Below are 12,674 nucleotides of genomic sequence, written 5' to 3' on the forward strand. Positions count from 1 at the left end.
AGACGTTACACTGTATGGGGGCAGCCACAAGGAGACGTTATACTGTATGGGGGCAGCCACAAGGAGACGTTATACTGTGTGGGGGCAGCCACAAGGAGACGTTATACTGTGTGGGGGCAGCCACAAGGAGATGTTATACTGTATGGGGCAGCTACAAGGAGACGTTACACTGTATGGGGGCAGCCACAAGGAGATGTTATACTGTATGGGGGCAGCCACAAGGAGACGTTATACTGTGTGGGGGCAGCCACAAGGAGACGTTATACTGTGTGGGGGCAGCCACAAGGAGACGTTATACTGTGTGGAGGCAGCCACAAGGAGACGTTATACTGTGTGGGGGCAGCCACAAGGAGACGTTATACTGTGTGGGGGCAGCCACAAGGAGACGTTATACTGTGTGGGGGCAGCCACAAGGAGACGTTTTACTGTATGGGGGCAGCCACAAGGAGACGTTATACTGTATGGGGGCAGCCACAAGGAGACGTTACACTGTATGGGGGCAGCCACAAGGAGACGTTATACTGTGTGGGGCAGCCACAAGGAGACGTTATACTGTGTGGGGCAGCCACAAGGAGACGTTACACTGTATGGGGGCAGCCACAAGGAGACGTTACACTGTGTGGGGGCAGCCACAAGGAGACGTTATACTGTGTGGGGGCAGCCACAAGGAGACGTTATACTGTGTGGGGGCAGCCACAAGGAGACGTTATACTGTGTGGGGGCAGCCACAAGGAGACGTTATACTGTGTGGGGGCAGCCACAAGGAGACGTTATACTGTGTGGGGCAGCCACAAGGAGACGTTATACTGTGTGGGGGCAGCCACAAGGAGACGTTATACTGTGTGGGGGCAGCCACAAGGAGACGTTATACTGTGTGGGGGCAGCCACAAGGAGACGTTATACTGTGTGGGGGCAGCCACAAGGAGACGTTATACTGTGTGGGGGCAGCCACAAGGAGACGTTATACTGTGTGGGGGCAGCCACAAGACACCCCCCCTTCTCCTCCATATAGCATACATGGTCATAGACAGACATAACACCTTTTTATTTAAGACAGTCGGGTCACTCACACTCCTCTTATTCCACCTTGGACAATCACTCACAGGTGAACTCTGTGGGGGTCGGAGTGAGACTTTACCCGCCTCATCGCTCCGCTCACTTATCTGATCCTGACATTAGTGGGCAGAGACTTCATTATGGGAGCTGGGAGGAGCCGGGGGGCTCCCATATGTGGTATGCACGGATGAAGGGGCGGGCGGACGCAGATTCTGAATTGGTCTGCGCACATGTCCGGTTCTGACATCACAAAATACTGCGGTTAGTAGGAAACAGCGATATCACCATATCTATATATCACCGTATATCGCTCAACCCTATGGCGGTCTGGTCTGAAAGGAGATGAGGAGGAAAGAACATCTACATCAGAGGAGACATCACTGGATGTAAGAGGTATGGGCGCTGTATTACCCTGAATGTAAGAGGTATGAGGCGCTGCATTACCCTGGATGTAAGGGGTATGAGGCGCTGTATTACCCTGAATGTAAGAGGTATGAGGCGCTGCATTACCCTGGATGTAAGGGGTATGAGGCGCTGTATTACCCTGAATGTAAGAGGTATGAGGCGCTGTATTACCCTGGATGTAAGAGGTATGAGGCGCTGTATTACCCTGGATGTAAGAGGTATGAGGCGCTGTATCACTCTGGATGTAAGGGGTATGGGGCGCTGTATTACCCTGAATGTAAGAGGTATGAGGCACTGTATTACCCTGGATGTAAGAGGTATGTGGGGCTGTATCACTCTGGATGTAAGGGGTATGGGGCGCTGTATTACCCTGAATGTAAGAGGTATGAGGCACTGTATTACCCTGAATGTAAGAGGTATGGGCGCTGTATTACCCTGGATGTAAGAGGTATGGGGCGCTGTATTACCCTGAATGTAAGAGGTATGAGGCGCTGTATCACCCTGGATGTAAGAGGTATGAGGCGCTGTATCACCCTGGATGTAAGAGGTATGGGCGCTGTATTACCCTGGATGTAAGAGGTATGGGGCGCTGTATTACCCTGAATGTAAGAGGTATGGGCGCTGTATTACCCTGAATGTAAGAGGTATGAGGCACTGTATTACCCTGGATGTAAGAGGTATGAGACGCTGTATTACCCTGGATGTAAGAGGTATGAGGCGCTGTATTACCCTGGATGTAAGAGGTATGTGGCGCTGTATTACCCTGGATGTAAGAGGTATGGGCGCTGTATTACCCTGAATGTAAGAGGTATGAGGCACTGTATTACCCTGGATGTAAGGGGTTGTCCGCTTTCCCCCCCCCTACAAGCGCTGCCTTCTCTGCTCTGTTTACCTGCTCACCACTGCAAATGCTGCAGTGATCAGGTGAACATATGAGCACTGCCTTCTCTTCGCACAGCTGATCGGCAGGGGAACCGGTTATCGGACCCCCGCCAATCTAGTGGGAATGGGTTAGCTTGAAAATTTGGCAAGTGGATGACGTTTTTATTTTTACCTCCGGCAGCAGAAAGGATAGGTGCTCCCCTGCCCCAGGCCACAAAGCACTGAGGTAGACAGCAGGTCAAAATCTGGAGCATTTCTACGCGTGTTCACATCCTAAGACTTCTGCTGAAACAAGCAGTTAACAGATACCGGATTTTTCCCCCTATAAGACGCACCGGGCCATAAGATGCACCTAGGTTTTAGAGGAGGACAATAAGAAAAAAATATTTTTCATTAGATTTCAGATCAGCAATCAGACCCCCAATGTTAATCAGATCTCAGATCAGACCCCAATGTAAATGACCCCCAATCAGACCTCAGATAAGACCCCCCATGCCTCTTAGCAGCCCCCAGCCATATGTGAGAGGCCCCCGGGCCATAATTCAGCCTCAGATCACATAAATTAAAAACCCACTTACCTCTCCGGCTCCTGGACGCGATCCTCTTCCTCCTGCTGTCGGCTGTGCTGTGCTCTGGGGCGCACAGAGCGACGCCCCTCACGCTATCCGCAGCCTTCACAGCCGAGGACCAGGAAGCGGTGAGTACAGAGCCTTCACCGCTTCCTGGTCCTCCAGTACTAATGAGCGCCTCCATATTGGAAGCGCTCATTAGTATTCACACCATAATTTTTCCCCCAAGTGCGTCTTATGGGGCAAAAAAATACGGTACATTATATTGCAGTCTTCCAACGCAGAGTAACCCTCCCTCCCTCCCAACCGGAGGCCTCTTGCAGACGAGCATATGCTGCCCGAGGACAGGCCATATTTCACGGAGCGGCATCACTAGTATGATTGTGTCCGCTACCAGACACTAGTGCTCGTCGGCAAGAAACCCAACTAGCATCCCACAGATACCGAGCCATTAAAGGGGTATTCTCAACACGCTATTTCATACTTACCTGCTCCCGGCGCGCTGTCCACTTCCTGGTTTCGGCACTCGGCAGGGGGCGGGCTCCATCTTGATTGAAGTCTTCTCCCGGCTGGCCGCGCGCTGTACTGAACGCGCACGCCGAGGCCGCGCATGCGCCCTGGTGACTTCTTCCTGACAAGTATACTATACTGGCCAGGAAGAAATCACCATAGCGCATGCGCGGCCTCGGCGTGCGCGTTCAGTACAGCGCGCGGCCAGCCGGGAGAAGAGAGGAAGTCGTCTGCGCACGCGCGGCCACCACAATTCCTGTGGTCATAAGGATGAGAATACCCCTTTAAGCGTATCCCACTGTTCCCCAATGTACACAGGCCTCCCATCTGCATCCCCAGCTCTAACCACACCGCCATGTTCTCCCCCCCCCCTACACACACAGACAGGCGCTGGTTCTTCTCTTCTCTCACTTCAGACCCATCACTCTGAAGTCTGGATGAGGATGGGTCCGCTTTGCGGTCACGTGATTTCAGTATGTCACGTGCCTCCTTGACGTCAGAAGGTCCTTCCCGTTCATGGGATTAGCCTTTACCGATCCACTAGTAATGTCTGTTGTTGTGTAGTTAGCGTGCTCTGTGAGCGGGTGACGTCAGCGGCGTGGTGACGTAAGGCGCGGACGGCAACGGGTGGGAGGAGGCCCGAGGAGCGGATTTCGGGGTGTAAGCAGCATGGCGGACCCGGAGCTGGAAGCTATAAGGCAGCAGCGGCTGGCAGAGCTGCAGGGCACGGGCAGACGTGGGGTGAGCTGACACAGTGGGGGGTTGTCAGTTGGGTGCACCAAGGATTACGGGTTTTTATGCACCCCGAGCTTATGCTCAAGTGTACCCCAAATCTCCCTCCCCCCCCCCCCCAAATCTATACCCTCGCTGCCCCCCCCCCCAAGTATCTATCCTCCCTGTCCTGCCACCCCCTCCCCTCCCCCAATCTCTATCCTCCCTGTTGTCCCAAAAATCTGAATCCTCCCTGTCCTGACCCCCCCCCCCAATAACAATGTATACTCCCTGCCCCCCCCCCCCCCCCGAAATCTGTATCCTCCCTGTCCTGCCCCCCACAAATGATTACACTTAGGCCAGGGTCTAGATCAGGGGTGCCTAACCTGCGGCTGGGGGGCCACATGCAGCCCTCAATAGCATTCTGTGCGGCCCCCAACCATCCGGTAACAGACGTGTATGTCCGTGTTTTGTGGCTGCTCACATGTATTCTCCCATTAGATGCGAGGACTAGAAGTGTAACAAGACATTTAGGATATATAGTATTTCAGTTGGTAATACCCCTTTAAGTTATATTTTCGGCTCTTGGAATCGGTTCAGGCTGACAATGTGGCCCCCTAACCAGAAAAGGTTGTGCACCCCTGGTCTAGATAGATTTTTGCAGCACAGGACAACCTCCCCCACATCTACCTTTTGTCATTCACTGCCCCCCCCCTCTTCCCATATTTCTATAGGGTGTTCTAAGCCCCAAACTGATTGCACCAAGAAAATAAATGTTCACGTTATTTTAGGTACTTTCACACTTGCGGCAGAGGATTCCGGCAGGCAGTTCCGTTGATCCGGCAATCCGGACGCAAACGGATGGCATTTGTCAGACGGATCTGGGTGCGGATCCGTCTGACAAATGCATTAAAATACCGGATCCGTCTCTCTGGTGTCATCCGGGAAAACGGATCCGGTATTTATTTTTTTCACAGATTTGAAGATCTGCGCGGACCGGAAGAACGGCAAGTGTTAAGGATTTTGGGCCGGAGAGAAAACTGCGGTATTTTCTCCGGCCAAAAAACGTAAGAGGGACTGAACTGATGCATCCTGAACGGATTGCTCTCCATTCAGAATGCATTAGGATAAAACTGGTCAGTTTCTTTCCGGTATTGAGCCCCTAGGACGGAACTCAATACCGGAAGACAAAAACGCTAGTGTGAAAGTGCCCTGAGTCTTGACGCTGTTTTGTTCTTTCTGCCTCCAGGATGCTGGGAGTGATCAGAGTCAGCAAGAAGCCAAACAAAGGTAATAGTATACGTGAGAACCTGCTACTACAACCCTCATCGGAAGTCGGGTGACCCTACGTCCAGGTGCAGGTTCTTTGACTGAGCATATGGCTACGGATAATGGTCGGATGCAAAACCGTAATGTCCTGACACAACTCAAGCTACTCCACAGGATGGGGTTAATTGTCTGATTGGCGGGGGTCCCACCTGTGTGTAAATGGACTGTAATTGTGAACCGGCAGCCCCCGAGCCATCTGGTATACAGTGCAGTAACGAGACCGTACCGGTAATTGACGTCCCTTTAAATTACAGGGAGGACGAGATGAGGAATAGCATCTTGTCGCAGGTCCTGAGCCAGGCTGCCCGGGCGAGGCGTGAGTATCACTCGTCAATAATGTGGGTAGTGAGGGTGTGACCCCTGTGAGTGCTCTGGCAGTAGGTAAAACACCTCGGTCCTTTTGTCCTTCACCCATTACTGCCATGCTACTGACCAGGTGCTGTGGAGGTCCCAGTGGTCAGGCTGGCGGCGTTCATATGGTAAATCCAATCCTGGACGGGGAAGCCCTTGGGCTATGCAAACTTCTGCAACTGTGCAGTGCTGCAGATATCCTCTTCCTGTTTTAGGGTTGCAGCTACTATGCAGACCTATGCAGCTCCATGGTAGGTAGCATGCTACAGACCCTTTGTAATCACATCCTGCAGACATGCCATCCCCTCCTTCCTGACTTTGGCACAGTTGTGTTCATACCCTGTTAGGGGGCTCACTGGAATGAGCAGGGGGCTTTAAACAACCCCAGTTAAATAAAATAAAAAATTCTAATCTCGTTTTCTTTCACACAGTGAATAATTTGGCGCTAGTGAAGCCTGAAAAAGCCAAAGCTGTGGAAAATTACCTTATACAGATGGCAAAATTTGGGCAACTGGGTGGCAAGGTGAGTGCCCTCCTCCATGTTATTCTATAGAATGTTTCCTTATAAGGCAAAAGGCAAAAATTGAAATAAAATCATGTTTCTAGTTTGTCTATCTTGGGGTCCCTACCAATCGATGGTACTACAACCCCCAAGCTACACAAATGCAAACTACATCTCTAGTGTTAAAATCCATATGCAAGGACAAAGTCCAGCAGCCCACGAATATATTGTCTTCACCTTTTTGCTGTTTATCACGTTTAGGCCTCTTGCACGCGACCGTGTGGCTTTTTCAGTATTTTGCGGTCCGCAAAAAATACGGATGACGTCCGTGTGCATTCTGTTTTTTTGCCAAACGGAACAGCTGGCCCCTGATAGAACAGTCCTATACTTGTCCGTTATACAGACAATAATAGGACATGTTCTGTCTTTGAACGGACATACAGAAACGGAAGACATACGGAGCACCTTCTGTTTTTTTGGCGGATCCGTTGAAATGAACTCAAAAAACGGAACGTAAACGGGGGGAAAAAAGTTTGTGTGCAAGAGGCCTTACTTTTACTGTTTTTGATCATGCGGAAACAGTCAACAAGCAGGTTAACAGATTATAGTCTTATTGACATGTAAAACACCAAAGATTAAATACCATAAGTATCTCGCATGGAATCATACATACAACTCCTATTAAGCTAAAAAAAAAAACGCTACCACGCAAAATTTAGTATAAACTTTAATAATTTATTGAGCAATCCACATAAACATCTATAACATAATTATCATAAAATACATATAGCAGCAGACATGAGATAAACTGGAGTATGACAATTAGAATAAGGCACTAGTGCAGTTATAAATGGCAATATAATCCTATATAAGGCTCCGTGTAGCAACCGTGCGCCCATATAATGCAATTCACCGCTCAATACTAATAGTGAAGAACGGTGACGTACATCTGCATAGCCGAATACATTATCGCTAACCGTAATCGTAACAATCAAGGTTACTGACCCAGCCTGGAGCGCGCCGCCCGACGATCGTTTCGCTATGCGCTTCCTCACGGGGCATCTCGGGACTGTTGCACACGTGTAAGTCCACACTCTGTGTGTGAGCGTGATCCTCTGTTCTGGACTTGCAGGAGAGTATGGCATTCTCATGATTTTTCATGCTGTGTGCCTCTGCATGACCTTACTGCTACAGGATCATACTGACATAAAACTGTCAGTATGACAGGGCATCCTTCAGCAGATCTGTCCCTATGACACTGGCTGACCTGTTACATGTGCACTTGTCAGCTGAAGACATCTGTGTTGGTCCCATGTTCATATTTGCCCGCATCGCTGAGAAAAATTGTATTTTTAATATATGCAAATGAGCCTCTAGGAGCAACGGGGGCGTTACCATTGCACCTAGAGGCTCTGCTCTCTCGGCAACTGCCAGACCTTCTCCACCTTGCTGGCCAGATGTGGTGATGTTTTCACTGCCTGGTCCTGTCAAAGTGCAGAGGATGCAGCAGTTACAGAGAGAGCAGAGCCTCTAGGTGTAACGGCAACGCCCCCGTTGCTCCTAGAGGCTCATTTGCATATATTAAAACATCATATTTCTCAGCAATGCGGGCACATATGAACATGGGACCAACACAGATGCCTTCAGCTGCTGAGCGCACATGTAACGGGTCAGCCAGTGTCATAGGTACAAAACTGCTGACAGATGCCCTTTAAACTGGCCATTCATGTGTATAATGTGGAGGACACACCCCAATAAAGGGGCAAAGGTTCAAAAGTAATATCAGGAAGTATTACTTTACTGAGAGAGTAGTGGATGCATGGAATAGCCTTCCTGCAGAAGTGGTAGCTGCAAATACAGTGAAGGAGTTTAAGCATGCATGGGATAGGCATAAGGCCATCCTTCATATAAGATAGGGCCAGGGGCTATTCATAGTACTCAGTATATTGGGCAGACTAGATGGGCCAAATGGTTCTTATCTGCCGACACATTCTATGTTTCTATGTGATGGTTTCCAGGCTGTAACTGCGCAGAGTAAAATGAATGTTGTACGTTCTAAGTGCTGGGGGTTGTTGTGTATCTGCATTGCTGACCGGTAACCCTCCCCTATTGCTCTCCTCAGCTTTCTGAGCAAGGACTAATAGAGATTTTGGAGAAAGTGAGTCAGCAGACGGAAAAGAAGACAACGGTGAAGGTAAGAGGTCAATGCTGAACACCCACTGACTTTTGAGAGAATCTATATGAGGAGAGGGGTTGTTAGTAGCTGCAGCCAAAAGTGTAGCATGTAATATCACATGCAGTATAAAGCATGGTGGTTCTAAAATATCCTTTGTGCAGCTGACATTATAATTTGATAAAATTACTACTTAAAAAAATGGGGGATCTTGCCTTGGCTTGTTTGAATTATCCCTTATCGGACACTTTGCACACTTTTGTAGTGTCACTTGGGGGCTGTCCAGGATTAAAAAAATGTCTGCTTTCTACAAAAAAATAAATAAAACACCACCCCGTCCACAGGTTGTGGGCAGTATTGCAGCTCTGCCCCCTTTGAGTCCAATGGAGCCAAGTGGCAATACCAGATGCAACCCATGGACGGGGTTGGTGCTGTTTTTGGAAGAAGGCAGCCATGTTTTTCCATACGCCTCACCTACAGTACTGGTATTAAGCTGTTCCTGTGGAAGCTAAATAGAAAATCCAGTTATTGGTAGGAGTAATTGTCTTTTCTAATCCCACAGTTTGGCTGAAGTGCGCATTTATAGCCGATATCCCCTCCCTCGGCAGACGTTGTCCTCTGGTTAGGGGGCTATATTGGAAAGTTCTACCTAGACTGTGGGGCAGTAGTTATAGGGTCCTCAAAATCAATTGTCTCCAAGGTTTGGTTCTTGAGCTGTTGCAGGACTACAACTCCCAGCATGCCCTGATGGCCACCGGTTGTCAGATCTTGCTGGGCGTTGTGGTTTTGCAGGTGATTGGACTTTTGCGCCATTCTAAGCTCATGCAATGGTTTCTTTTTCTTCCAGTTTAACAGAAGGAAGGTGATGGACTCGGACGAGGAAGACGACTGAGGTGAGGCCGGCCCGGTACAGACTCTGCACCCGGAGCACTTGCGTTACATTGAGAAGCACTGAACTAATCCGACTTCCCGAGGGAGACCCCGGTCAATGATGATTGTGGTTATGATTATTTTTTTTTTATTATATTGAGCATCCATTTGCTGCGTTCATTTCCAGTTGCCATAGGGCCTGGGCACACCCCGCAGCACTCGATGCGACACCCCCTGCAGTTACTCAAGTAGTACCCTCTTTTTAAATAGTAAATTATTTGGACTGTTTATTACGAGATGTTGCTCTGACAACTTTTTGTACCAGAGGGGTGGATGTGACACAGCGATAGCTGAGCATTGTTCTCAAGAAACATGCAAAATTAAAAACATTTTGTTTTTGTGCTGTATTTGTGATGAGTATTGCCCTGATGGTTTGTGGGTTGGTAATATAAAGGGGACCTATCACCAGACCAGTAGTGCAGTGATTCAGCGGGTGCTACACCGATCATGGTAACTACTCCCCGTACTCCAGTTTGGGACTATGCATTGGATGCCACTTGTGAAAGCTCCTCCACCAAGCAGGTTGGGTGGTGCCATAATGTGCAGGTAACAGTGACCTTCTTATAAATGCTCTTTATTTGGCTACAGAATTGCAGTAAGGTTAGTGTACCTCTAATCCTCCCCCACCCAAATTGTCTAAGGGTACTTTCACACTAGCGTTTTTCTTTTCCGGCACTGAGTTCCGTCCTCGGGGCTCAATACTGGAAAAGAACTGATCAGTTTTATCCTAATGCATTCTGAATGGAGAGCAATCCGTTCAGTTCAGTCTTTTTGACTTTTCAGGACGGAGATAATACTGCAGCATGCTGCAGTTTTATCTCCGTCCAAAATTCCAGAACGCCGGATCCAGCATTTTTTTCCCCATTGACATGCATTAATGACTGTTCCGGCAAAACGGATCCGGCATTGCGGTCTGCGGATGCTCGGACCGCCAAAAATTTGAAAAAAAAATGCTGGATCCGTTTTTCCCGATGACACCAGAGAAACTGATCTGGCATTTCAATGCAGTTGTCATACGGTGATGACAAATGCCATCAGTTGGCATACATTTTGACGGAACTGCCTGCTGGAATCCTCTGCCGCAAGTGTGAAAGTACCCTAATTAATTATTTTTTATTTATTTTTTTATCATGCCAATGCACCTGCAATGAAAAAAAAAAAGAAGCCACTTTGTGATAGGTCTTGATTAAACACGTCCCATCTCTTCTTCACGGCTTCTATGCAAACTTGTGCATCACCATGGTAACGGACAACATGCTTGGAGTAGTCTGACCATGCAGGATCAGATCATACAGGAATGGCTTGCCTTCAGTTACCATGGAGACGCATTAACCTGCATTGTATGCTGTCATATGTCCTTCCATCAGCCCCCTGTGTCTTAGTAACCTACTGAATGTTTGCTAGCATAGAGGACAGGAGGAAGAATGACCGCAGGGTCGGACAATACAGGGGTTTTTGTTTGTTGCCATGGAGACACATAGATCTCAACAGAGCTGTAGACCCCAAATGATTAGAAACTTGCAAATAAGACCTACTGTAAAGCTACCTCATGCCAGATGCAATAGGGCAATTTAATGCACCTATTGCCAAACGTTTTTTGGTGCAATCGCAGTAGATTAGTCTGAGCTTTTGGGTCAAGACCAGAGCAAAATGGGTCAGGACTGTCTGATCTCTTTCCCTACCAGTGTTAGTACATAATGGAGTGTGATCCCCTCCCCACACAGACAGCACCGACACATTTTGTAGAGTCCTTTATTGTGTTAAACCTTTAGTATTTGGCACAGGTGAAAGGCACATCAGAAACACTCTGCGTTCATGAGTTACGTAGAAAAATAGCCGCACATCATTACTTGTGAAAGGGACCTTGGACTGGGACAGCGAAATGTTGGAAAGAGAGGGGCAGTACCGATCCTGTGCCTGGAGATGAGTGGTTAATGAGAATTTCACTTAAAATTGCTCCTAGACGTGAGCACTGGGGCTCCACGGAGTCGCCTGCAGGTAACTGTGCAGCAAGGATCCTCATTGGCTATCGGCTACGTTCGTTTTTGAAGAAGGAACACTGCAGTATTGCCTACAATGTTGGGGGTGCTGCCACAAGGAGTAGATTTTTGCCACAGATTACATGACAAATCCGTGGCAAAATCTGCATGGGTGACATGTATTTTCTCTGCACACTTCACCCTATGTGTGGCAGATATTGAGAGCCGCTCAGAGTCCCAGCCCAAGGACTGTGGGTTTACAGCGCATGGATTGCAAACTAACTCCTTCAACACCCAAAATAGATGAAAACCACAGCAACACATCCTCCATGGCAGGGATCAGTAACCTCCGGCATGCCAGCTGTTCAGAAACTACAACTCCCAGAATGCTTCATTCACTTCTATGGGTGTTAGACGAACAGTCTAGCATGTTTGTATGCTGGGAGTTGTAGTTTTACAGCAGCTGGAAAAGTGCTAAAGGTTGCCGATCCCTGCACCTATACAAGATATGTGCCTATGGGACCTGTGGTCAGAATACAGCCAGTAAAATGCACCCACGTTACAGCAGTCTGAATGAGGTCTTAGTGTTGGGGGTAAAAAGCCACCAAATATTAGTAGAAATGGTAAATTGCGTAAAAAAAAAAAAAAAAAGTTACCTGTGCTATACACCTAAGACAAGGGAAAAAGCAGTGGTTGGAACTTAACAGATACCCGTCACTATGACTGCTCTGTTAGCATGATGACACCCATGTGATTCCCCCAAAGGGTACAGCTATACTAGAAAGATCACTAGATTTTCCTCAGCGAATCTGGCCAAAGTCCACCGATGCAAAAAAAAAAAGCCCCAAATCGGTTGGTTTTTGCAGCAGCATTGCTTTAGGCCTCTTTCACGTGGGCGTTACGGATTGTGTCGGGATCTGTTCAGGGAAAAACTGATGGTTTGGCAGGCAAGTTCAATCAGTTTTGTCAGCGATTGCACCCACTTTGGAAAAAAAAAAAAATTGAACCGCCGAATGCAATCAGACACGTGGAAAAAAAATAAACAATCCACATATCCTAGCAACCCATCAGCGAAAAACGCATTGTATCCTGATTTCACTGAAGGCCCATTCACTTCTATGGAACAAGAGCTGCGTGAAAAACACAATATAGGACATGAGATTTTTTTCCTGAATGCAGAAATGATGCATGAAAAACACAGACCCATTAAAATGAATGGGTCAGGAGCGTTCGCTTTACACCGCACCGTGATGGAAAACCCGCCCGTGTGAAAAAGG

The 12,674-nt window shown here is 48.3% G+C and overlaps 1 protein-coding gene across 1 annotated transcript; it reads left to right on the forward strand.

Annotated features, from left to right (window-relative positions):
* The first annotated feature begins 3,997 nt into the window (after nt 1-3,997).
* On the forward strand, nt 3,998-9,765 carry PDCD5 (programmed cell death 5). Its single transcript, XM_040410283.1, has 6 exons — nt 3,998-4,163; nt 5,383-5,423; nt 5,717-5,778; nt 6,245-6,336; nt 8,438-8,509; nt 9,336-9,765. The coding sequence occupies exons 1-6, from the start codon at nt 4,092-4,094 to the stop codon at nt 9,378-9,380; spliced, it is 384 nt and encodes a 127-aa protein (XP_040266217.1). The 5' UTR covers nt 3,998-4,091; the 3' UTR covers nt 9,381-9,765.
* Nucleotides 9,766-12,674: the final 2,909 nt, after the last annotated feature.

The sequence above is a fragment of the Bufo bufo genome, chromosome 10, assembly GCF_905171765.1.
Source record: "Bufo bufo chromosome 10, aBufBuf1.1, whole genome shotgun sequence".
Classification (NCBI taxonomy): domain Eukaryota; kingdom Metazoa; phylum Chordata; class Amphibia; order Anura; family Bufonidae; genus Bufo; species Bufo bufo.

Bases quoted from the DNA above. Each gene is read 5' to 3' on its own strand.
- PDCD5 (XM_040410283.1), top strand. From the start codon at position 4,092: ATGGCGGACCCGGAGCTGGAAGCTATAAGGCAGCAGCGGCTGGCAGAG. The intron at 4,164-5,382 runs GTGAGCTGACAC...TTCTGCCTCCAG, and splicing joins AGGGCACGGGCAGACGTGGG to GATGCTGGGAGTGATCAGAG. The intron at 8,510-9,335 runs GTAAGAGGTCAA...TTTTTCTTCCAG, and splicing joins AAAAGAAGACAACGGTGAAG to TTTAACAGAAGGAAGGTGAT.